Consider the following 24,460-nt stretch of genomic DNA (forward strand, 5'->3'; position numbering starts at 1 on the left):
GCCTTACTGCAAAAGCACCGATCCAAGACCTTTGTTCTTCAGGTCTTGTAAAACTCTCGGATATGAATTCTCTGGACCTGATTCAGAGTATCTAAGTTTTGTGTTTGCGTTTTAACAACTACCTGCAGTACCGTGGAACGAAAAGGAGTTTGTCATTTCCTTCGGCTGTACTGCCTGCTTTTTTCAATCCATAGAACAGAAGTATTTATTCTGCATCTACTTTCTGTATTATCATTAACTACTCACTATTATTATTTCTATTTCCACACGGTAAAGCACTCATACCATGGTCAGGAATCTTTGGTTTGCCTCCTTTTAAAGTGTTTCTTCTAAAAATATCCCTTTATTTTTACTGATCATACGTATCTCCTTTTGGGCTTTGTTTGCTTTATCAATTTTCCGTAATTTCTAGATTTTAATACATACTAGCTTTCCTCTGTTTAATTGCTATATTTTTATACTGTTTGTTTCGCTTCACCACTAACCCAGGCTGGTTCTTTTTAACTAATACAACTATTCTGACTGCAGCCTTTCGAACACCTCAGAGAATGCTTGAGCAAATAATCACCAATATTACCTTTCTACATCCTTTTTTTCCTTCCAGCTGAACCGAATGGTCATCGATTTCCTTTCGGCCAGTTGCTCCAGATGCATTCAGGAGGGGCTCCAGCTTCGTCCTGTCTGCTGGTCAGAAGTGTCAGCGTGTGGTGGACACCGCTGGCGTTTGAATTTGGTGGGCAATTCCTCTTTACTGGGAAAACGAGCTCTGAGCCCAGATTCGCCCACCGTGTGCCAAGGGGGGGATCCCCAAGCTCCAAACGCCGCTGTTCGGATGAGACGGGAGAGGCTCTCGGGGAGGCGGCAGGGACCACAGCCTGGCGCCCTGGGGAGCCCTCCTGCCACCGCGGGGATCACAGAATCCCAGAATGTCAGGGATTGGAAGGGACCTCAAAGGATCATCTAGTCCAATCCCCCTGCCTGAGCAGGACCACCTAGATCAGATCACACAAGAACGCGTCCAGGCGGGTTTGGAGCATCTCCAGAGAAGGAGACTCCACAACCTCTCTGGGCAGCCTGTCCCAGTGTTCTGTTACCCCTACTGGGAAGAAGTTCTTCCTCTTGTTTAAGCGGAACCTCCTATGTTCCAGCTTATATCCATTTCCCCTCGTCCCATCAATGCCCCCGCGCTCCCCGCCCTCCCTCCCCGGCGGCACCGCGGCCCCCGCCGCTCACCTGGCTCGCCCCTCCCGCGGGGCGGCGGCGAGGGGCCGCGGCGGGAGCGGGGAGCGCGGCCGGGAGCCTGGCACAGCCCACACCCACCCGAGTCACGGCGGCGGAACGGGAGCGTCTGGGTGACACACCCGCACCGAGACACACACACACATAAACCTGCCGCGCCGCCGCTGCCGGGCGCTTCCAGCTGCTGCCGGCATGGGGAACATGGCTTGTGTTCCCCAGGCACCTGGGAGGCTCGGAGGCTCGTTCAGGAGGAAGCCTTCGCTGAAGAAAGAGTAAGTACGCTTGATTTTGCTTTGGACTGCTTTTCCAGCTTCCCCGCTGGCTTTCCCCCCGCGCAGAACTGGGCTGGCGGCTGAGCCCCGCTCGGGACACGCGCCAGTTATTTACCCGCTCGGCAGAATCGGGCCGTGGCATGGTTTCGTGGGGTGCTGGGCAGTGCCAAACGCGCTCAGCTCACCGCAAGCGCCTGGGAAGGAATCGTAGGGCTCTGCTGGCGGGGTATCCCAGCGACACTGCCCCCAGGAGAAACGCAGTTTGTTTCATTTCGTTTTGAAAGTTAAAACTCCCCTCTGCGGGACAGGCAGGGCACGGTGCAGAACTCCTGACGCTCCTTTTTTTCACTTGCGATTTTTTTAATTCACGGTGCCTGGAGTTGTGGTGCTGTGTTGTGAAAAAACAACATTCACACTCCTCTCGCTTTGGAGAGAAAGCCCCGAATCCCAACACTCGTGTGATTTGATCTGCGTTTGTAACCCTGAAGGAAGACACAACAGAAAACGTCCGTGAAATCCTCTGGGGACTTGGGTGCTGGGCTGGCCAGGGCAGCGTTAGGTGCTGCAGGGATGGAGGGCTCTCCCAAAATAGAGCCCACCAGGGAGCGCAGAGCGAGCTTCCCTGCACACTGCCTTTCCCACGGACCGTGCTCCCGTCAGCGCCGTGTCAGTGCTGCTGCCGGTACCTAAGCGCACGTGAAGCGGAGCCTTCCCTGTCCTGAGTGCTCTGGGCTGGAAAGGAGCTCTGTCAGGAGCCAGGGTGATTCCTCACGAACCTGCCGGCCCCATCTAAGCTGGGTTCAGCATACGTGCTGGGTGTTGAGACAAACCCCATGAGTTCTGCCAGGCTGAGGGATTTCTAATCAAGAGGAGACACAGAAACTGTCCCCTTGGTCTCCCGTGCTGCCATAAATCGGGAGCAAACCTGTAGAAGTCTGCGGAGCTGCTGTGGGGTAAAAGAGGAGGGGATCAGCTGGGGAATTTGGACCCTGGAGGACTGACATCAGGTAGCTGTGGTCGAGTGGCCAAGCCCCAGAGCACCTCCTGTCCCCACTGACTCCTGGCTTCCCACGCTCACAGCTCTCCGTGGAGATAAGCCTGGTTTCTGCTGAACTAAACACTGCAGTCTGGTTGAAAGAGAGAGGAACTGCTGGGAAGACCCAACAAAGCAGTCCCAGTGCTTCTTAAATGGCACCGGTAACTGCTTCTTACCCGTGTGCATGTGAGGAGAAGCAGGGGGTCTTGCTGGGAGCAGAAAGAGAGAGGAAAACCACAAAGATAGAAATAAAACTCAATCGTGAATACATGTTGGTGTATGAATACGCATGCATCTCCATGCCAGGGGCTTTGGAATAGAACTTAGGACTGGATTTGGTCTTTGTGTTTTGCAGTGGAATGTCCGGTCCCCGTGCTGATTTGGTGACACAGATGAGCCCAGCTGATCATTTGATTATGCAAAGACATGTAAAAAAGCAAAGAAACACCAACAAATGCAGCACAAAATCCATTACAGTTCTCCCAGGCTATTTATTAGCTCTGTGCTGAGCCGAGATGATTAAGCCTGTGACAAATCACATACTTAGCTTTCCAGCTTCCTTATTTCTGGGCAGAATTCACTATGCATCAGCCTAGATCTGTGTTTACATGTGTGCTTTGTGTTTTTTTCTCTCTTCTGTAGACAAAATGGCAAGAAAACACTGCCCAGCTTTTTTGGTATAGAAGGAGGGCAGGAGAGAGATACAACCACAGACAAAATCCTGCAATATATTCCAGGAAAGGCAAGTACAAACACATCCGACTCCCCTCCCCACTGCTCCCAGAGATTTTTCCCACCCATCCCAAGGACAGCTCTCTGCATAAGAGAGACGATGCGATGCATCCGGATCACGGGGTAGCAGCAGGAAGAGATGGAGGTCACATCTGCAGCCCAGGAAGGGATGAGCCCTGTGCCCTTCACGGCAGCAGAGCTGGCTGCCCCAGGGTCCCCGTGCAGGTGTTGAGGGGACCTGCCATCAGCCAAAATGTGTGAGATGGGGTAGGAGGGTGGTGCTGAGAGTAAAGGAGGCGGCGTGGTGGGAATGTCTCACACACCCCTTTGCTCTTGGTTCTTTCATTTCTGGGTTGCCCGTGAAGGAAGGGAAGCGAGCATTCAAAGGTGGGATGATTCATTCCCACGCTGGAATGAGACGGAGCAGGCAGTGTATTAGCAATAAGCCCTGGAAGGTAATCAGGAAGGGCAAGTCTGTCCTAGGCACGTACCAGCCTTGTGGCCATATGGCCCATTTCCCAGCACTGGTCAGGGAAAGCAGAGGTGAAACGATGAACCCCAGTATGTTTGCTTGGTCCCTTTGGGTGGGCCAGGGATGTGGACCGAGCCTCAGGGCCTGTTGGGCTGTACTGTGCATGGATCTCCTACACTGCTTGACAAACAGGCTGTGTGGATATGGCAGAAGGGGAAACTGAGGCAGAGACTCACAGCTAGACAGAGGAAATTTCAGAGAAGGTCAGTGGCAGGACGTTATGCTCAGGTTTCAAGCTGCTGGCTATGTGTATTTCACTGGTGATGAGGTGCTTGACAAGGGCTTGGTGTACTGCAGAAGCCAGTTCAGAGCAGCCTTGGTCATGTACTTTGGGTTGCTACAGAGATTCAAACATCTGCTCCCCACAAGGGACCCTGCAGTCCCTTTCTATTCAGCTGCTCCCACGTTGGCCCTTTCCAACCCGAAGGATCTTTTCTCTTCCTCGTGTGAGCCTGAGTAGGGAGCAGGATGGGATCCTACTCCTGGCTTGTGAGGTGGCCATGGGTGAGCACCGTCCTCTTTGTTGGGGAACACGTCCTGGACCGTACAGGTGGGAAGCACAGCAGAACGGAGACTGTTTCACAGTCCTGCCTGTTATTTGTGAAGGAGGGTAGTGGGCATATGGCGTGGGCATGGTTACCTGTGGAACTCAGCTGGCACCTAGAAGGGTTGGGAAGCACTTGATGGGACCAGGCCCCATACAGATCCTGGATACTTCCCCTGGGGAAGAAGGGGGAGCTGGCATGTGAGCGGATGCTGGAAAACGAATCCTACAAGCTGACAGAGCAAAGGTCGCGGCGAGATTGTTCATCCAGGAGCACAAGAGAGTGTGGGATCGCTTCAAGGAAGGAAGGAGGGTGGAGCAGTTGTTTAGATGTTACCCTTGCCTGGGGCAGATGGGATTCAAACTCCCTGCTCAACCACAAGCTTCTTGTGTGGCCTGGAGAAAACCTCAGCTTAGTCCCTTTCCCACTCCTGTCTTTTCAAGAGAAAACACCTCCGAGAGCGGGAGGTGACCCGGTGCTGTGGGGCCGGGATAGAGAGGAGCCGTCAGTGTGGGACTCTTCTGATGAAGCCTCAGAGGAGATGGAGTCACCAAACACCTGGGCACGGTTTGGGACTGGGACGAGTGACATCCCTGAAAACCAACTCCCCCCAGGATCCTGCCACAGGCAGCTGGCACACAAAGCCAGCGCCTTTGCTCCCACCAGCCTTCTGCCCTGTTTCCCACACTTCCCAGTTAAGGCTTGGGCGAAGCCTAAGCAGAACTGAAGGGAAGGATGTGCCAGAAGAACCGTGCTTCTCATTTGCTTCTTTTATCATTAAATAGCAGCTTTCGGAGCCCCGGGGCACCAGCCTTGCAAGGCTGAGCTCTTCCTGCTGCCAGGGTTGGTGATTCAGCTGGGAGTCACTGGGGGCTGCAGGGGCTGAGGCAGGTTAATTAACTTGCTCTACCTGTAGGATGAGGCATCGGAGACAGAGGGAGAGAGCGAGAGAACATGTCGGGGCACTTGCACTGCCGGAGACCTGCTGCTTCGCCAAACCCTGAGAGAAACCGGGTTTCCAAGGATCTGCGCTGCCTCGAAGCCAGCGGGATAGCTGAGCTAACGGAAACAGTGCTGGGGGAGGACAGTGTGTGCCACCAGCACAGCCCAGCCAGGGGAGTTAACTGTCTGGGGAGGATTTCTGGGGGATGACAAATGGTAGTTCCCTTTCATTTTGGCTGCACACTGAGGCATCCCCGTGGTTTCAAGGGGTGCATGGGCCGAGGAGGCAAACAGGAGAGACTTGCCTGGTAAAAAAGAACCAAAAAAAAGCTTAACAGTCCCACTTCTTCCTGCACAACCACAAAACCTGCTCAAGAGTGATATACTAGGGCTTGAAAGACTGGTGTGGCACGGGTGGTCGGGGCGTGCTGCGTGGGAGCACGCCGCTGAAAGGGTGGCAGGAGATTTCGGTGACGTGATCTCGGTTTGTCCGTGGCCTCAAAGATGCCCCCACACTTAGCCACTACATCCAGCTGTCTTCTCAGTCTTGCTGCAAACCCTGGCTTGTTTGGGAGAGGGAGGTATTCCGTTTAATTTGTTTCTTGCCACATGAGCAGCAGCAGTGGAAGCTCTGCCTTTCCCTCCTGACCCTGCGAGGATCCCTGTGGAAGCTGGTGGGTAGCCAAAACTACTGCTGGATTCCCAGCTCCCAGGTTGCTTTTGCTTCTCAGGGCCTTACTTATTACTGGGGAATTAGGCTGCCACGTTCCAGGCAGCAGTGTTGCCCAGGCAGCTGGTAGCCAGCATTGCTGCTTATCGCTGGGTCTGTAATTTCATTGCTTTGTCCTTTCCCTGCTCCCTGTTGCTGGTTGCTGCCCTTATCCGAGCAGTGGTTTTGCTGCCACAGCTGTCAGGTGATCAGCTGCTCTTTGTTCTGACAGCGGCTTGTAGCACAAATGTAATCTTCTCCTGTGCTTAATTGCCTCTCAGTGAGACCATTAATTGACAGCCAGCAGGTCCCCAGCTCCAGGGGAGGACCTGGGGACTTGTTCACAGGGACTGCCTGGAGCCAGCTGGAAAGCTGGAGGGAGACTTTGAGCAGACAAAGAGTTGACTTGTGTCCTAAAAAGAGTTACCCAAGTTCAGTGAGGCTCTGGAAGGGACCCCAAGCTTTGCAGGTGAAAGGGTCCCGACAGCATTAGGTTCCTGTTACTGGTTCACCCGCTCCCCTCTGTCCCTGGCGTGGGTACAAGAGGGGTTAATCTCATGCCGAAGGGGTGAGTCATGGAGGCCCCAGCAAGACAGATCTGGTTAGCTCTGCTGGCTCCTCATTCATCATGGGGCTTATGCAGCTGTCTCCTTGGCACGGCGCACTGGGAACGGGCACCCGCGGGCCGGGCAGGTTGGGCGGCCGGGGAGCGCTGGCTGCTGGAAGCCCCTGGCTGAGCCCTGGCAGCCCGCTCCCTGCTCATTCCTGGAAATGATGTTTGGAGAAAAGCGTATGAGCACCAGGGAGCCACAGGCCACCACCTCCAGCACAGCCATGTCCTCACTGGGACGTATCCCCAGGAAACGCAGCCACCAGTGCTCGCAGTGGGGTCCCACCGAGGTGGCCTCGCAGCCTGGAGGCTGAGCAGCAGGGCAAACCTCACATCTCCCGTTTCTTCACCACTCAGTGCCTTGCAGCTGCATTTATGGCTGTGGGACTCTGCCTCAAAATTGTCTGGGCACTGGAAACAACAGACTCCTTCTGGAGAAACTGAGCGATCCAAGCAGATGGGAGAGCTAAGGAATCCAGGTGGAACTGGAGCACAGAAAACCTTTCCACTAACCCCAGAGGAAGGCAAGCTGTGTTTGCTTAGCCTTGATCAGTCCTTGTTCTAGTGAATTTGATTAGGATGGCAGGAGGTTGGCTGTGGAGTTGGGAGACCCTAAATATAGGATGTGCGTTTGCACCCCCTCTTTGCTGCCCCAGGAAACCTCCTTTTAGGTCAGTATCTCCCCCTGCCTAGGGAGGACAGCCTCCCAGCAGTAACCAAACCCCAGCTCCGTGCTGGCATGGAGACCCAACAACAAACAGCCTGGCCCGGGCACCTGCCCAGGACCCCTGTCTGAGGAAGCCCTTCTGGGAAGATGTTCTGGGAATGTCTCTTCCAGACATCAGGCCCCGACCTCCCCACTAGCCCTGATTTGTTCTCCCTGAATCCTTGGTACAGAATATTCAGAACCAGGAAAACCAGAAAGAAAACTTGGACCAGAGGTTCCCCAGCCTGTTCAAGAAGGGACGAAGGAAAACGGTTGTCAGGAATCTGGGCAAAATGATCTATTACTCCAAGGTCAAGTTTAAGTTCCAGCACTGCCAGGTAAGCTGCGGCACCTGTTTGTGGGCGTTTCTCTTCCCAGGCGCAGGGTGACCCTGCAGGACTGGGAAGTAAAGTGTAATTTTGGGAAATGTGACTCACAGAGACTTCCTCGGGCTACTGCGTGGCCCAGAGACTTCTGCTGCCATGTGGTGCATGGGTACCAGTTGGTGCCCACCGGCTCCCATCCCAGCGGGGACCTGGGCCGTGCTTCCATGCTCAGCTTCTGGGATCTGGCAGCAGATCCATCAGCAGAGATGCAGTGGTGGCCCTTCGATGAGCGACTGCTGGTTTTTCTGTGCTGAGAGGAGTCTGAGATGCAGAGGGAAGCTGGGAGGAGGAAGGCATCCTGAGATAAACCCCAAAAAGTGTCTTTTCTGCAGGAGGTGAATGACTGCTTCTTGGAGCTGTTCCAGTCTTACCTGTACTTCCAGTCTATGGGCTCCAATGGACTCACCTACCAGGTAGGGCATCTCCTGGACAGGCCGAGGCAAGCACCGGGAAGTCGGGCAGTATGGCCAAGCTGGGGGTTCTAGGTGATCTCAGCAAGTCCCTTCCCGTGGATGCCAAGCTCCTGGGGAAGGAGAGCATTTCTTCTGAAGGACTGTACCCAGACAACCTCAATTTCACCTGGGTCCTTGGTCTTGCCTGTGGGCAGAGATAAGGGACCCCATAGAGGTGGGATAGGGGCTTGTGCAGGGCTGGCAGGCAGGACCCCAGGGGTGGGAGGCGTGTAGGCTACCTGGACTGATCTTTGTGTAGAGCACCAGGTACAGAGAGCTGTGCCTTGGCGTGGGTCAGAGCTCCTGTTGCTCAAAATCCCACTGGCCTCACTGCCTTGGCCCTGGCTTCTGAACCAAGGAGTTCTTCATCTGCATGGCTGAGGAAGAGGCATGCAAGAAAGAGTGGAAGGAAGAAGCTGAGGGCAGCCTTGGGGAGCTATCCTGGCAAACCATTCCTCAGTCTTTTAACCTGATGATGCTGGTGAATTGCAAACAATAGGATGTTTTGCACATGCAGCCAAAAATTTGCAGCTGAACAAAGAGGAAGCCCTGAATGCACTCTCCGTCCATGGGAGTAACTGAAACGGAGCGTGGCTGTTTTGTAGATATTCGTAAAATCTGTTCCTTTTAGAAATTATTTATTGTCTTCCAGGTGACTTGAGGTTAATGCAATATGTCAATACAATCTCTTGAGTCATCCAGCAATCCAGCCTTCAAGTGGAAAAACACATGTCAGAATACCAACAATATTACAAAATCTCCCACCTACTTTATAAACAGCTCCTTAGATTATTAATTCTAGAGGAATTAAAAAGGAATTAATGTGCCAGTTCTGGCCCCTAGACATTACAGCAATTAGCATCTTTTACAGCCCTTGTTTAGAAAGCCCAAGACAGGGAGCACAGACTTGTCATCTGTTCCTGTGCTTCCTTATAGTGGGACTCTGATGAACTGGAGTACAGAAACCAGACAGCTCAATTTTGCTTTATGGTCATTTCCATCTTCTGGCTTTCTTGTGTTAAACCAGTGCTGTTTTGCTGAGCTTGGTCTTGAAAGACTTGGAATATAAAGAAAGCATTCTTGCCAGAATGGCAGCTGACTACTGCAGTACTGGCCCCACAGAGCTCAGGGAGCTGCTGAACCTGCTTCCTCTGGGGAGTGTGCTAGATCGGAATCCCAAATGTTCCCCCTCAGAGCAACGTTTTGCAGTCTAACTTTGTGAGCCACAGCAACCTGCTGGTGCCCAGTCTGGGCTTTCAGTCTCCTACAGCAAAGGGGCATTAATTGCAGAGCCTGCCTGTGGGCTGCCCCCCAAATAATGGTGTGTTCTTCTTATGCAGGGGCTGCTGCCTTTGAAAGAGCTGATTGTGTGTGAAATTGAGAATGGGAAGAGCACTGGGCAGGAAGATCACGCCTTCCGCATCGCAGGTTCGTGCCTCTTCGTTTGCTTTGAACAGAGGAGACAGTCGTATGAATCAACGACTCTCTGCTCTTTGTCCTGCTCTGACCTAGTTCCAGAGAAAAAACACATGGTGCAAAGGTTGCAGAGAGCTGAAGCTCTTCCTCCTGGTGTTTGCATCCTTCCCTCCAAGGATGTTCTGTTCCTAAACACCTGGACAGTGATGCCCAGGGCTGCAGGCAGGGAAGGGACCGGATAGGGAGTGCAGAGGAAGGATGGTCCTGTGCTCTGGCTGCCTAGTACTCGGGACACATGGTGACAGCTCCCACCTCTGCCCAGTCAATTGCTCTTTGTGCACCACATCTGAACGAAGGAATGGAATAAAACTCCTCTCCCACCTCTGTCGCTGCACAAACGCGGAGGCCAGAGCGTGACTCTGAGCAGGGATGCCTGCAGTGCTGTGTGTGCTGATGTGTGGCACTGCTCGAGTACACAGGGCAGGGACCCTGCTGAGAGGTGAGTCGCCTCTACCAGTGATGCCAGGCTGGTGCTACCAGGACCCAATGTCACTTCACCGATTCCTCCCTCCCCAGCACTCCTGCCTCCACAAACTTTTAAAACTTTTCTCTAAGCAGTCTTGCTTGATAAAAGTTTTCCTGGGATAACGTGTCTGCAGCTTGGCTGGAGGATTCTTTGGGCTTAGTCATTGCTGAGTTACAGCAGTTGCAACGCCCCAAGAGTAGTAGTTATAGCATGAAGTACACAGAAATAAGTAAATAACCCAGTAACGATAAGAGAGCCAAGAAAGCTCATTTGTGTCCTAGTCCCAGTGTCTATGTTCTCTGGTGTCCTCTGTTAAAGTTATGCAATGGCCACTGAACCAAAAAATTTACCTAAATTATAAAAAGGAGCTGGTACAAATGACCCATTAATTTTAAGGATTGCTGAGTTGTGGTCTTGTTGCCTCTACTAGGCAGGGCTCTTCAACCTTTTTGGGAGTCTCTAAACTGATGGAAAACTTCTCCCAGGCATGACCTGTCAGGGGCATCTGCGCTGGGGTGGGTGGACTTGTTCTGCTTGTATTGAAACACGCAGGAGTATGGCTGGGTGGAAAATTGCCTCGAGCTTTGTTGGGTTTGTGTCCTGCTTAGGGAGAGATCAAACCAAGGCCTTTCTGACAGAGAGTGCTGGATATATCAGGTAGTAGTGACCCAAAGAAACCAGGGAGGTAGTGATATTTAGGATTGCTGGGAGAGCAGTACAGCAGGTTTCTTTTTCTGCTAGAGGGGGATAAATCAAAGCATGGAGAGGATAAGAGCCTTGTCTGTGGCTACACACAGGGTCAGGGTGGAAGTCTTGTCCCGTGACTCTGAGACACAGCAGACACAAACCTATTCTCTTGTGAAATCCCGTGGCAACAGTAGTTTCCCATGAACTGCGCTTTCTAGGGTAGTTCAGTACATCAGAAGATGCCACCACGTTCATTGGAAGGGTGGAGGTGGAGCGTGAGAACGAAGCCTGGCGGCGTGCAGAGCTGTCCCTTGGTGCACGGGCACGGAGAAGGGGCTGGCAGCTCCTTGGCTCTGCGCTCCATCTCCTGCACAGCCTCTGAGGCTCCTAGAGTTACCTCTGCCTCACCTGCAAACGTTGCAGCGTTTTAGTGTCTCTAGACAGAGAGATTTGTCTGGGAATAAACTGCTGCAGCTCCAGGAAGGGGCTTTCTTGCCTCTGATTTTCCTCTGGACGCGTTCGCAAGGAAAGAGGAAGGACGGGGCAGAAGGAAAGAGCACGAGGGCACAGGTTGCTCAGCGTGGCTGTGTCACAGCCCTGCCGCAGACGTGCCCTTGGGGCTGGGGGAAACGGCAGCAACCGAATTAGCAGCAGGCTTTCATCAGGCTCTGCTTCCCAGCCTCTCCAGCAGCTCCTTGCACGAGCTTCAGGCATGTTTGAGGCTTAGGCAGGAGTTTCTCTTCTTGTTTTCTCTTCCTCTGGCGCTCTGTTTAGATGTGGCAACGCCAGCAGCCCTCAGGATACGTCTGAAAGGCTGGCCTTAGAGGAGGTGGCAGAGCAAGCAGTGCCATGTTAAGGGTCATGCCCTACCAGCAAAATTCCTGCGGTTTGTGTAAGGGCCTGGATGCCCAGAGAAGTATCGAGAGCTGCTGGAGTATCTAGATAACACTAGCACCTTTATACCCTCCTAGCAACTCTGTAAAGCAGGGAATCACTTTATCTCCATTGCAAAGACAGGGAAACCAGGGCAAGAGGAGACAAGAGAACTCCAGAGCCGCAGTGGTACATAGGCACTTGGATGCCCAGTAACGCTTGGCTCTTAATCACTGTGATGGATCTGAGCAGAATGACTTATGGAAAGTCACTCAGGGAGTCTCTTGCCTCAGTTTCCTCACCTCTGCTTTGTCTGTATTAGTGCATTTCCTGACAGACAGAGGTGTTTCAAAGTCTTAATTAACTGTTTTTCATAAATAATGCAGGGATTATGGAATGAAAGACTCTACAGAAGGGCAAAGTATCTTGCTTATTCAGTGCACTTGCTTATCTGAATACTTCCAAGTGCCGCAAAGGCAGATCTTACTGAGCATGCACCAAATACAATTTAATATGAGATCACTGGTAAATTATTAATCCAAGAACACATTCTGCAGCCTGCCAGAAACGATTATTAATGTCACTAGGTTATGTCTGTAGTGACAAAAGTCTGTGGGACGTTTTTGCTCGTGCTACTAAGTGAATGATAGCTAGAAACATTAAAATCAATAAGATACAGGGCTGTTCCTCCCTTCCAGAGTATGTCCGAGAGCAGCTTCAGCTTGTCTGGCACAGATTATGTTTGGTGAAGGAACAAATAAACAGTGTCAGAAAGCTACTGATGTTCTACGTATTGAGTGCCAAAGTGAAACTAAGAAATAGCATGAAACTTTTGCGTTGAGTTAGGCTGTCTGCAGCGACATGTTGTGATAGTCTCTGCCTGCAGAGATGCTTTTCACAAACTGTTGGAGACTTTTAAAGCTGAAAGCGGTCTGTTGATTTCACACTTGACTTTTGTACTGTCTTTGATTTTTGTTCTTGGCCTGGTTTTGGGCTGAAAAGTGATTGGTGGCCAGAGCTAGATGCAGGTGCATGAGCAGGTGGTGAGAAGTTGCTGGAGCAGCCCCTCCTGGGGAGCTCCCCAGCAGCCTGATGCAAGGCAATGTGCTCCAGGTAGCAGCAGGAAGGGCCGGAGCGTGACGGCAGCAGAGCCGTGCGCTTGCAGGCAACCCTTGGTCTCGTGATGAGTGTAACAGCTCTGGCAAGCTGATTGCTTGTTGATACTGCAGTTGGTGCCCTTACCATCTCGTGTCCCGCATACCTAGGTCCTCTGCTGAATCCTCTTATCGTGTTCTGCCCTACTGAGTCAGAGCTGAAGCAGTGGCTTTATCACCTGGAGAAACAGATCCAGCTAAACGGAGGAGGAAGCCTTGGCTTGCCCTTCCTCTCTCAGGTTAGTGTCTTGGGACGGTGAGGCACGCAGCTGTCTCCATGCTGTGGGCTCACAGCTGAATGATCGGAGCCGGTTGGGTGGATGCTGCACTGCTCCTGCTGCATTAGGTGGGAGGGATAATCCCTGCAGCCAGCTTCTCGCGGCCATTTTCATCATACTTCCAAGTGCTCAGCTAACACCTTCCTCTCCCAGTATCTTGAGTGCCCCACAGGGCTCTGGTTGCCTTCTCCGGGCTGGAGAGCTTGGGCTGGGGATGGAAAGGGAAAGGGGCTCTTGGTCCACTGCCAAATGCCCCTTGCTGTGCTTGCTGCTCTTTCACAATGTTGGAAGGTGTGGCGTTTACTCCTGGCATAATCTCCTTTTCCAGGCCAGCTGCTTGAGTGCATCCCTGCACCAGGCAGGGAGGTGCCCCTCCGGTGCAGTGCACAGGGTTTTGGTGCTGCTCGTGCCACGTCCAGCATCTGCCAGGGCTGTGCACGGTCTGTAATTCAGCCCTTCTGATGCATGGCGATTGACCCCTCTGCGCCAGCAGCACGTACCAGCCTTGCCAGAGCGCTGGCCTGGGCCAGGGCAGCAGCGTGGCAAGGGCTTCTGTGTTGCCCCGGCTGCCCGAGGCACCTGCCTGTTTGCCCATGCCTAGAGCTCGCTGCATGGCTGCTGCGTGTATGCACACACACTGACGTCTCGATTTGGAGCTTGCCTTTTGTGCAGTGTTCTGCGAGGGAAGGGTGCAGAAAGAAGGGTGCATGGCAGGATGTGTGTGCTGAAAGGGAGACCTGGGAGCCAGAGGTGCCAGCACTATGGCCTCTGAAGGGTCAGAGGTTTGGGTCTGGCTCAGAGGAATTTTCATGCAGTTGACTGCTTGTGCAATTATCCAGAGTTTACAAAACATTTGGAGGAGGAGACTGGGACCAGGGCTGAGAAAACAGGACTGGATGCAAGAGACCTATCTTCTCCTCCAGTCTCTGCAGGGTGTTTTACTTCCCTCCCTGTTTCCATCTCCCCACTTGTAATACAGAGGTATTCCCCTTTGAAAGGCAATGTACAGACGAGGCTAGGTGCCAAGTATGATTATTCAGTCCCAGCTGGAAAATTGGCTCCTGCACAGATTTCTGTACTCTTTCCTGCTTCTGCCACGCCTGAAAAGTGTCCTGAGATGGGCCATGCCCCGGCTAAACTCTTAGGGGAGGACATGTCTACCCTGCTCCTCAGTTCTGCTCCTGTCCCTAGGATGACTGGAAGCAGAGCTCCATGGGGAAGGAGGAGCTGCGGTGGTCCGTGCAAAACATGCCTGTCCAGGAGTGGAGGGGAACCCAGCGGGAATCCCTAGGCAATGTCCTCTGTGTTTCCAAAGTGAAGCTTCAGCATCTGCCTTTCCAGGTAGGACACGTCTCTGGGGAGCAACCTCCTGGCAGCATGGCTCAGGAGAGGCAGTGGATGGAGCGACTGGTGCAGACTCCTGCCTACCTGCTGCCACTAGCCCAACGGGGCCCTGGAGGTTCCTTTTACCCACATCCCAGTAAACAGAAAAAGGTTTATTGCTGCTCCAGCAGTGGTGCTTGGGGACAGCACGTGCAGAAGCATTAGCTGGACAGGGCTGGCAGCTGGAGCTGGCAGGAATCTCCCGTGGAACCCTGTTGCAGGGCAGCAGCTCCACTGTTTGCAGAGCCCTTGCCCCAGGCTGCTGTCAGAGAGACAAAGTAAAGGGCTCTCCAGATCTGCACCCTGTCTGCCTGTTCACAGGGAACCCTCTTCCTCTTTGCTTTCCAAGGAGCAGCATGACCGACTCTTGGTGCTTTACCCGTCCACACTGGTGATAGTATCTGAAGAGTGCAACGGCCTCTGTTTTAAGGTAAGTGCACTTTGGAGCACCCTCCTGCTCTCTCTTCCCCACAGCGGCTATTGCAGCACTTCTTTGGCTTGTTGCTCCCCTCCACCTGGGCTCCCTTGTGCTCCTCGTGTTGGCAAGGGCTTTCCCTCCACGCTGCTCCCTTGCCAGCTGGCAGGTGAGCAGGCAGAGGGATGTTGGAAGCTATCTTCCCACGAGAAACACCTTGCCCTCCTACAAAAGCCCAGGGGGAAAGGAGCTGGCTGCCAAGGAATCTGAGTCTCTGGGAGGAGGGAGGCTGGCGTGTTTCTGTGCGGTCGTGCTGGCAGAGAGCCTGGCTCGCTTGCTTGAGACCGGAGCTGGAACAGCCCCAGGGAGCTGGAACAGCCCCAGGGAGCAGGAAGCTTTGCTTCCCAGGCCCGGCTCTGCGGGACCGCTGGAAGGCAGGCAGCGTCCAGGCGGCACGGCTGGTGCTGGTGGGGAAGGGCGAAGGCCGTTAGTTGGCTGGTGGGCAGAGAGGAGAGGCTGCTGCTGGTGTGCCACGTCTGCTGCCCCTTCCCTCAGCGGGGCAATTATGCAATAAAGGCTTTTAATTCAGGGGCTGCCCCTGGGAAGACCCGCGTAGAACATCTCCCTGGATGGAGGAGATTGCTGTGCCTGCAACGGGAAGGGGGGTGAGGAGAGACACATGCCAGCGGGAGCTCTCCACCATCCCCAAGGCAAAGCCAAGGGTGTTTTCCAGCAGCTGGTGGCTTGCGTGGCACACCTCGGATAGAGCTTGTTTTCGGGAACATGTTTGCAGCTCCTGGGAACGGGGCACTGCGTAAGGGGGCCCTTGGGCTGGGCTCTCGGATTAACTCATCTCTTTTGAAACCTCAAAGCAGATTTGTCTGCCCTGTCCATGCACCGTTCCCTTCCCACGGCGCATGAGTGTCGGTCCCCGGGCGGCTGGCTCGCTCGAGGGCAGGCGGGAGGTGATTCACCAGCCCGTGACACCGCAGCAGGAACCTGATTTTCCACAGGCATGTCAGGGCACAGGAGCCTTCTCCCAGGGCTTCTGCAAATTAACTTCCCTTCCCTGTGAGCCAACGCTGGGCCCTGCAATTTGTGTGTTGAAGGAATAGCCCGGCCCTTTTGTTCTTCAGTTTCATACAAACCGCAGGAGCTGCCGAGGCCAAATTTGTGTGTGGGACGGGGAAGGGGATGGGGAAGGGGAAGGGGATGGGGAAGGGGAAGGGGAAGGCAGGGGCTGAGCCTGCCGGGACAGGGCTGACCGAAGCAGCAAGCTCTGGCTCACCGCTGGTGGGAAAGGCCCTGGGTGAGGTGTAAATCAGCGAGGGGGAGCGGGTTCACGCCGTGCCCGGGGAAGGCTGGAGGGGCTCTCTGCAGCCGACCTGCAAGTTATTTGTGGGATGCTGCTGCATGTCTCTCGGTGGATCTAGCCCCGGGAGTTCCAGCCTCCTCCCGCGGACAGGGGCTGGTGCCTTAGGGAGGATGGAGGACCGGGCGCATGGGAGACCCTTCGCAGTTGTCCTCGGTGGCAGGAGGGCTCACTCAAACATACTGGAGAGATGGGGAGAGGCAGGAGCAGGCAGCACCGGCCCCCACCACACGCAGCCTTGCAGCTCCTGCGCCTGCTGCAGCGTCCCAGACTGTTTCTTACAGCAGCAGGGGAAACTGAGTCACAGAGCACCCTATGAGCTTTCCCTCCCAAGATCAGCCTCCCTGTACTGCTCAGCCCATAAATCACTTTGGGTGCAGGAGAAATACCACAGCAGGTGCCCTGGGGCTGTTGCAGAGGGGCAGCTGGCCAGCACAGACCGCGGACACCCGGCCGAGCTCCACGTTTGCCTTGTGGCAAAGCTGTGGCCGCATTCCCCAGAGCCTGTGCAGCTGGGACAGCTTTGCAGTGAGGACGTGGTGAGGAGTTTCTGCTAGACACCTCGTTTTGCAGCTCATAAGCTTAGGCAAATGAATCCTGAGCGGTTTTGCCTTTTGAGAGGACCTTTAGCTAAATGACAGGGCTTTGCTCCTGCTTCCTGAGCTTCCTCCGCTGCCGGGCACAGGGGAGAGCAGCCTGAGGTGTGAACTTTGTTTCCAGACCCTGTGTTTGTCATCCCAGCCAGGAGCTGCTCCCAGGGCCATTGTCACCAGCTGCTCCTGCCTAGTGCTTCATGGTTAGGGTGACATCCAGGTGAGGTGAACAGCAGTTTAAGGAACAAAGAAACTACGTGTCACTTGGTTTCGCCCTGCTCAGAGAGAGACAGATGAGAAGTAAAGCAGTGAGCTCATCTGCGAGATGGTTCCAGCACAAAATCTGCTTCGGCTGCTCTCCCAGGACTGTGCTCGTTCCATTTCTGTAAGGAAAATGCAGCTTGGGGTCCTCCAAAGAAAGAAGACCCAGATCCTAATTCAGTCTTGGCAAACCCTTGGCCCTTCTGCTGGATTGCCCATCATGGAGAATTAAACAGCCAGCGATGACCCTTAAAGGGCATCTGGCAGCAGCCAGCAGAGCGGGGCTCTGATGCTGGGCTGAGGATGACGTGCAGTTGCAGGAGCAGAACAGGTCTGGACACTGCCTGTTCCTGCCTGTTCCACAGAGCTCATGGGAGAGCTGGACCTGGCACAGACCAACACCGGGGCAGATGCACGGATGGCCAAGGGACACCGGGTGATGGCAGAGAGGACAGTGGTGGATGTGCACGCAAAGGTCCTATTGCACTTAGGGGCAATAGCACATGGTATATTCTAACTCCAGTTTTTCCAGGAGCCAGGGACAGGCTGTTTTGGCTTCTCTGCCTCAGCTCCCTGCTTATAGGAACGTAGATGCAGTGCCTGCCAGGGGCAAACCCCACTGCGGTCGCAGGAGCGGCATTCGCAACTGCACTGCATAGCACAAGAGCTCGCGTTTCACCAGCTGGCATTTACAGGGCTCAACCCTGTCTTTGTAAGACTTTGCAGGGTATGGATTGTGGGGGTTCCTGCTTGCAAGGCTGGAAATCCCAGTCCAGCAAATAAAACCTTGTTCAGGACCGTGTTTGCAAAATTTTCTGGAGAAGTCAGCCATTAAACTACAGGAAACTGTTGAAAACAGAAGTAGAAGGGAAGGAGCATTTTTCCAAGCTCAGATCTTGGGAGAGACTTTGTAGGAACAAAGCTTACAGGAATGTCTGGAGAAGTCCTGCTGGCTTTAGAGGGTTCGTTCCTGCAACGAGGCTGGTGATGGGAGAGAGGCGTGAGGGGGAGGGTGAATTTGCTGGGACAGGGCTGAGTCAATCTGCTGGAGACACAGTTCTCCATCGTGCCTGTGCCCCACACCTATTTATTTGCTCAGCGGTGCAGTCCTAAGCCTGCTTCTCTCTCCGACAGGGCGAGCTGCCACTCAACGCCATCCAAGTGCTTTTTGAAGAGAACGAGAAAACCTCCTTTTTAATAGAAGGTGCGTGTCGGGCATGCCGAGGGGTGTGCTGGCAGCAGCCACGGAGGTCTCTGGGCTGGGCTGGTTTTGCTAAGCTGCTGTGGCTATCAGAAGGATACCTGCGCCCACCTCCGCACCGAGCTCTTGGAACTGAGCTGCTTGGAAGTCTCGGACTGTCTGAGCCCTGGCTGCGTGGCAGGGCCTGGCTTTGCTGGCAGGGAGAGGCTGTGAGCCAGCAGCAAGCTTGTCCCAGGGCAGCTGCACAGGTTCCCCCTCGTTTAGATCTGGGCTGTGTTTGCCCCTGTCCTGCATTCGGCCAGATGTGAACACCAGCACTGAGGGCAGAGCGTTCCCCGTGTCCCTGCACTGGTGTGAGGGTCTCCGGACCCCGGGAGAAGGTGGGGAGGGATGGAGCAAGGGGATTCCATGGCTTTCTGAAGGAAGCAATGCGGGGTGTCGATCGAAGCCAGTAACAGCAGTGAGTGATGTTTTTACAGGGCGGCTGATCAATTCGATCCGGGTGATCTGCTGCAGCTACGAGGATTACCGGGAGTGGCTCTACTGTCTCAAAACAGCCCAGTTTCGAAACGCCGACTCCTCCCTCTCTGGATCAGAGAGTTTCTCGGGATCAAAGCTGCCACACCCCAGCCAGGTAACAGATGTTGTGGGTTTGCATGGTAGTCAGTAGATGTCTCCCAGGACTCCCATCTGGCCACGTGCGAGTGCGCTTGTGACGCAGCAGATTTTGCTACAAGTCCCCTGCTCGAAGGCTGTCAGCAAGTCATTGATCCCTGCAAATGACTTCGAAGCCCCATATTACATTATATAGGATGTATTCTATTCAGTTCCTTCAAAAGCAGCCCCCTAGCCACAGCTGTGACAGTGTTGTGCAGTGAGGCATTGGCACAGGACACTAACAGGGTCTTGCAAGGAAGGGGAGACCCACCCTGCCAGCACTGCAGCCAGGACGAGGTCAGGGTGCCTGAGCACCCTTCTCTCCACTGCGAGCCCCCGTCACTTGCCCCTGTTGCCCCTGCAAGCTGGATTCAGCCACCCACTCAGCCTAGAGTGCAGCACGCCCCGCCACATCAGCATAGCTGCCCCAGTGGCTGCTCGCCACACGGGCACAGCCCAGAGCCAGGTCTGACCCCAGTGTGTGGGCACGGAGGGCTGGGCTAGCCCAGTGATGCTCAGGCTGGGGAGGGATGTGCCTGTGGCCACACAGAGGGCTGTTCCTACGTGCCATTCTTCTCTCCCATCTAGTTTGCCGGCAGCGGGAGAGGGTCACTCACTTCTGATGGCCGTACAAACTCCTGGGCATCGGCAGGGAAAGTGACCACCTTAACGCACCTCTCCCAGAACAGCGGCTCTCTCCCCGATGGACAGTCCTTCGTGCTGATGCCCGAGAGCAGGGTGCTCGAAGACCCCCTCTCCCCTGGCTATTCCCAGCCTCTCCATGTAAGTGAACCCCTCGAAAGCCTGACGTGGGGTCAGACGCTCCTTTGAGCAGAGCGATCTGTCCTGGTGCCCGGATGGGCTGAGCTCGGGTGGTCAGTGTTTGCTGTGCGGCGCAGCAAATCCATGCCTGGACCCTGTATTTGTCCTGGCTCAGCTTTGCCGTTGCTGATAAGGGAAAAGTCTCCCAAGGAGTCCCATGCCCATACTCCGCTCTGCATAAGGGTTGTTGGTACAGATTGCAAAAGGGCAAACGGGACCGTTCAAAGGTCAGGAAATCCCGAGTAAGGACCGGTGGGTGGGTGGAGGTGATGGGCTAGGCAGGCCTTTGAGCTGACCCTGTGCAGCATTCCTATGTCCGGGGGTGTGTGTGGGGCATGGGCTGGCTGCAGGACCGTGCAGATGCACGAGCGCAGCGTGGTGCCCACAGCAGTGTCCCTGGCAGGGGAACGCCTTGCATTGGCTGCAGGAGGGTCCGTGTACCTGGGGCTGCCTGAGGAGAGCCAGCTCCAAGGTCTGTCTTCTTGTTCCAGTGCCTGGCACACGCCAACCAGCCAAGCACGGGGCTGCCCACACAGGACCTGCAGAGGGGAGGCAGTGCTAGAAAGTCCAAGGGCAAATGTGGGCCTTGTGGCCAGCAGCTGCCCAGCCAGGACACGGAGAGGACTATGTGCAGCCTCATTCCCGAAAACCTCAACGGCGAGCTCCTATCCTCAGTGTACAGCGAGCCGTACTCCGCACCCAGCCCGCAGCATCGCCCTGCAGCTCCCTCGGCACGCCTGGACCTGAGCCATGTAAGGGGGCTGGGACATGGTGGGGCTGCCCTCCTCCCCGGGGAGGGTTGAGCAGCGGAGGAACTCGTGCATGGTCCATGTTTTCCTTACAGTGCCACTTGCAGGAATAGCTGTCCTAGCAGGTGCTCTGGGGCAGGCGTGAAACCTGTTTCTGTTTGAAAATGGCCCATGGAGGGTGAGGTTAGACACAGCAAACAGAGCGACATCTCCTGGAGCCCAGAGACGCTGGGCACTAACTCCTGAGGCATCAGTGCTCTGCAAGCAGGAGTGTTACCACTTCACAGGACACATCCTCTTCTTCTGAGGGCTCCCACCATGTGTCCGTCATTGGTTTAGTGTGTGATGCCACGATTCCCTCCCCTCAGCCTCAATGCGTGTGCATCTGCCTTATGCCCGGGGAAGTGCCCTCCTTGGCACAGATGGCTACAGCTGGGAGTCAGCCCCGCTGTTTGGGACTTGCATTGCAGGGGAATTCCCCGCTCCGATCCCTCCTGGGGATGACTTGCAAGTAGGGAACGGCACTTCACGTTCCTGTTTCAATTCTGCCTTGTAGCTGAACAGATGGAGCTTGGTGGGAAGTCAGCCCTCGACAGCCTCCAGCTCGCTGGAGAAGCCGGCCGTGTCCCGCTCCCCCTCGTACGCCGACCCCTATACGCCCCGCTGCCCCAGCGCTCGCAGCACGGCAGGCTTCAGCTTCCTGGAAGAGGTACCCTGCGCCATCGCTGCTGGTGATGGCCCTGACTCAGCACACAGGCTTTTGGCTCCAGAAATGATGCCTCGAGCCGTTTCTTTTCCTGCTGTCTGCCCGAGCCTGAGCGGGATGTGGAAACGCAAGGCTTGCATTGCGGGGTGGGGCACGGCTCAGCACAGGGCTCTGATTTTTCAAGCCAGGACAGGGTCAGAAGGGAACAGGTTTCCCCTGTCTTATCACTGGATGCCAGCGTCACAACAATCCTCGGAAAAGCCAGAAACCGCAGAACAAAGGCAGAGACTGAGATGTGATCCAGTCTACAGAAACTAGAGATGAGTCAGACACAGAGATCACTCTATCTGACCCCAAAAATTCCAGCTGTGATAACTGAGTGCCTGCTAAGGGCTACATTTCTAGTTTTGTGCATCTCTTGGGAAGAAACTATTTCTGAGTCTGTGGCTGGCGTCTCCCACACTGCTGAAGCCCTCCCTTGCCTTGGAGGGTTCTTTGTTCTCTGTCCTTCCTCCTCCCCTGGGCTGCCAGTAGGTTTCATCCTACTACCTGCACATCTGGCCAACTTCCACTAGCTCTGTGGGTCATTGCGAGGGGCCCGCAGCCCTTCTTCCTTTCCCATCTAAGGCCTTCAGGGTTGGAATGTAGTAGAATTTGCAAGGTAGCCAGAAAACCTTGTTTTGCCTAAGTCTGTTCATAGCAGGGCTGGCTTATGGGTGGGAAGCAGCAGGTCAGTGTTCCCGGACTCTCCACAGCAGGTATCAAATCTGGAGTTTGTTTCTGTTAAGTTCCTGCAGCATCATGGACAGACGGGTTCGGCACAGGCGGATGGATGCCCAGCCATCCCGGTACCCCAGCATCCCTCTCTGCAGAAGCGGAACTGCCAGCCCCTGCCCAGCAGGCACTGCAGAGAGGTGCCTGCGGCTCCGAGTTACAGCACCCTGGGCACCTCATGCCATCTCCAGCTGCGGCCTCCTGCTAATGCTTCTTATCTTGGAGAGGTGAGTTGGTAAATGCAGTCTTAGTGCCCCATGCTGTGCAGGCTGCAGGTGAATACATGGGGGTGTGGGACCCTCAGCTTGCCTTTCTCTGATCTGGAAGAGTGGTTGGTCACTGCAAGGCTCTGAGCCCTTGGCTCTGTGACGGGGTGCATCTTGGGGAGCAGGGATGGGGGAACCAATGGAGAGCTGATTCCTGGTATGCAGTATCCCAGGACAGCAGCGCTAAGCCATCCTCGTCAGTGCCTCTCTTTCTCTTCAGGTCTCTTCTCTGCGAGAAGAACATCTGGGCTTTTCACTGCAGCCACCAGGTGAGACTTTTGCGAGGCTACTGGGGTGCTGCAGCCCACCCCGCCTTGCCAGTGTCTGTCTCCATAAGCATCAGTGAAGGGAGGGAGCGTGGGGACTCATGCATGCCCTTTCTTCCTCCTGCTCCCCTGTGGTGGGACCAAGTCTGTCACCCTGCCCCTTGCCAGCGTCTGTCTGATCAAGGCAGTTGCCTGGGCATCCCCTTACTGCCCACCAGCTGTGGCCAACCATCACACATCGGGGCTTGTGGTTTGTCCTACGGCACACTCGCAGTTTCCACCGCTTTGCCCAGATCTAGTGGCATCTGGGCTGTGATTTTGCTGACCCTTGCCCCTTCTTTCTGCTGGCAAAGGAGACTGCAGCCACGGGGCTGCTGGTGAGCTCTCTGAGGGCTTTGATCTGGTTTCCTGCAGATGGGAATGTCGGCATTTACGACCTGCCTGAGGCCAGCTGCCAGCGCCGTGACTCTGCAGCCTCCCATGACTATGCCGAGCTCCAGAGCTTCCAGAGTGACTTCAGCTATGACAACCTGTGGGAAGCCGAGGCGAAGGAGCCGGGCTCCCCACACGCCTCCCCAGCACCCAGCCAGCAGTTTTACCAGGTCTGAGGGAAGGCCTCCACAGCCAGGCACAGAAAAGCCCCCGGGCTCTTTTCTTGCTGGGCTTCCCTCTAGGGTGAGGAGCCTGGGGCATAGGAAGCAAGGGGAAGGGCCCTGCTCTGCGAAAGGCTGGATCCCATGTCCTGGCAGGTTCAGAGTTCAAACTTCTCCTCTAAGACTGAGGATGGGGGCAAAGCACAAAAACGACAGCCTCTGCGGACCCAGAGGAGCAGCATGTGCCATGCTAAGGAGCGTGCTCTGGCTCGAGGAGCCCTGGCTAGGGAACAGCATCACCCCCTGAAAATGAAGAATAAAAAGCTGGTCAGGCTCCCTCAGATAAAAGGGACTGGGTGAGAAGTTGCTCAAAGGCCAAAGAAAAGGGCAGGTTATTGGCTGGGTTAGTTTGATCATTTTCATTTTGCCAGAGCCCTCAGGCTGGTCACTTTGAGGATGCACTGATCCCTGAGAATAGCTGTTAAGCCAAACCTTCCCCCATTGAGCTCTGAAGTCTGCAAAAATGTATGAGACGTGCCCCATCATGGTATATAATGTTGGTAGCAGTAGCTGTGCTCATAGGATTGTCTTCCGGCAAGATCAGAGTTATCTGACAGACATGGAGAAAGAAATACAGATCTGGGCAGAATGGGGTGCTCTTTCCACTTTATGAAAAAAAAATTCTTTCCCGCCAGTGCTGGCTCCACACTGTGGTGGTGACCTGCAACGTTATGAGCCTGACCTCTTGGCAGACGGAATCAAGAAATGTGCTGCCAGCAAATACGCCAAGTGGCTTGTGTTTACCAAGGTCTTCCCTGGAAAGGATGCCCTAGATCCCTCTTACGGGACGCGTCCTTTCCTCCCACCCCTCTCTGCACATTACTGGGCTCATGCTAAATGCTGCCTATGGTACCTAGGCAGGGAGGGAAGGAAGAAAACTCACTACGAGCCAAACTCCACTACAGCCATAACACTCAGAGCGATGCCAGTGTGGGCTGTAATCTCTCTCTCCGCCACTCCAGAGCAGCGGCAAGACGAGGGCACAAACAACAGGGGACAGAGTCTCAGTGCTATCGTGTTCCAGCCTCTTAGGCTAGATCCTTTAGCACATAATAAGGTTAGCAGCAAATCCAAGTGTTTTTACCTGAGGCTCCACATTCTTAACCTTTGTTCCCTAAATATGCTGCAAACCAAACATAGTAACAAAATCTCTATTTTCATTCTTTCAGTGGTGCAAACAAAACAATCCAGGAGCTCTTTGTACTTGAATATCTACGTATTACATTGTACTTATAATTTTTCCTTTT

General features: G+C 54.4%; 1 protein-coding gene across 1 annotated transcript; it reads left to right on the forward strand.

Moving 5' to 3' along the window:
* Positions 1 to 1,431: 1,431 nt before the first annotated feature.
* Positions 1,432 to 23,168, forward strand: PLEKHN1 (pleckstrin homology domain containing N1). The gene is made up of 15 exons (XM_086625710.1): positions 1,432 to 1,511; positions 3,190 to 3,289; positions 7,515 to 7,661; positions 8,042 to 8,122; positions 9,502 to 9,589; positions 12,929 to 13,056; positions 14,287 to 14,436; positions 14,828 to 14,908; positions 18,254 to 18,323; positions 18,800 to 18,954; positions 19,566 to 19,760; positions 20,291 to 20,551; positions 22,043 to 22,255; positions 22,515 to 22,563; positions 22,975 to 23,168. The coding sequence occupies exons 1-15, from the start codon at positions 1,432 to 1,434 to the stop codon at positions 23,166 to 23,168; spliced, it is 1,992 nt and encodes a 663-aa protein (XP_086481836.1).
* Positions 23,169 to 24,460: the final 1,292 nt, after the last annotated feature.

Source organism: Tauraco erythrolophus, chromosome 23, assembly GCF_009769465.1.
Source record: "Tauraco erythrolophus isolate bTauEry1 chromosome 23, bTauEry1.pri, whole genome shotgun sequence".
Taxonomy (NCBI): domain Eukaryota; kingdom Metazoa; phylum Chordata; class Aves; order Musophagiformes; family Musophagidae; genus Tauraco; species Tauraco erythrolophus.

Coding starts and splice junctions, on each gene's coding strand:
- PLEKHN1 (XM_086625710.1), top strand. CDS start 1,432: ATGGGGAACATGGCTTGTGTTCCCCAGGCACCTGGGAGGCTCGGAGGC. Junction 20,552..22,042: donor CACGCCTGGACCTGAGCCAT/GTAAGGGGGCTG, acceptor GTTTCTGTTAAG/TTCCTGCAGCATCATGGACA. Junction 22,564..22,974: donor CTTTTCACTGCAGCCACCAG/GTGAGACTTTTG, acceptor GGTTTCCTGCAG/ATGGGAATGTCGGCATTTAC.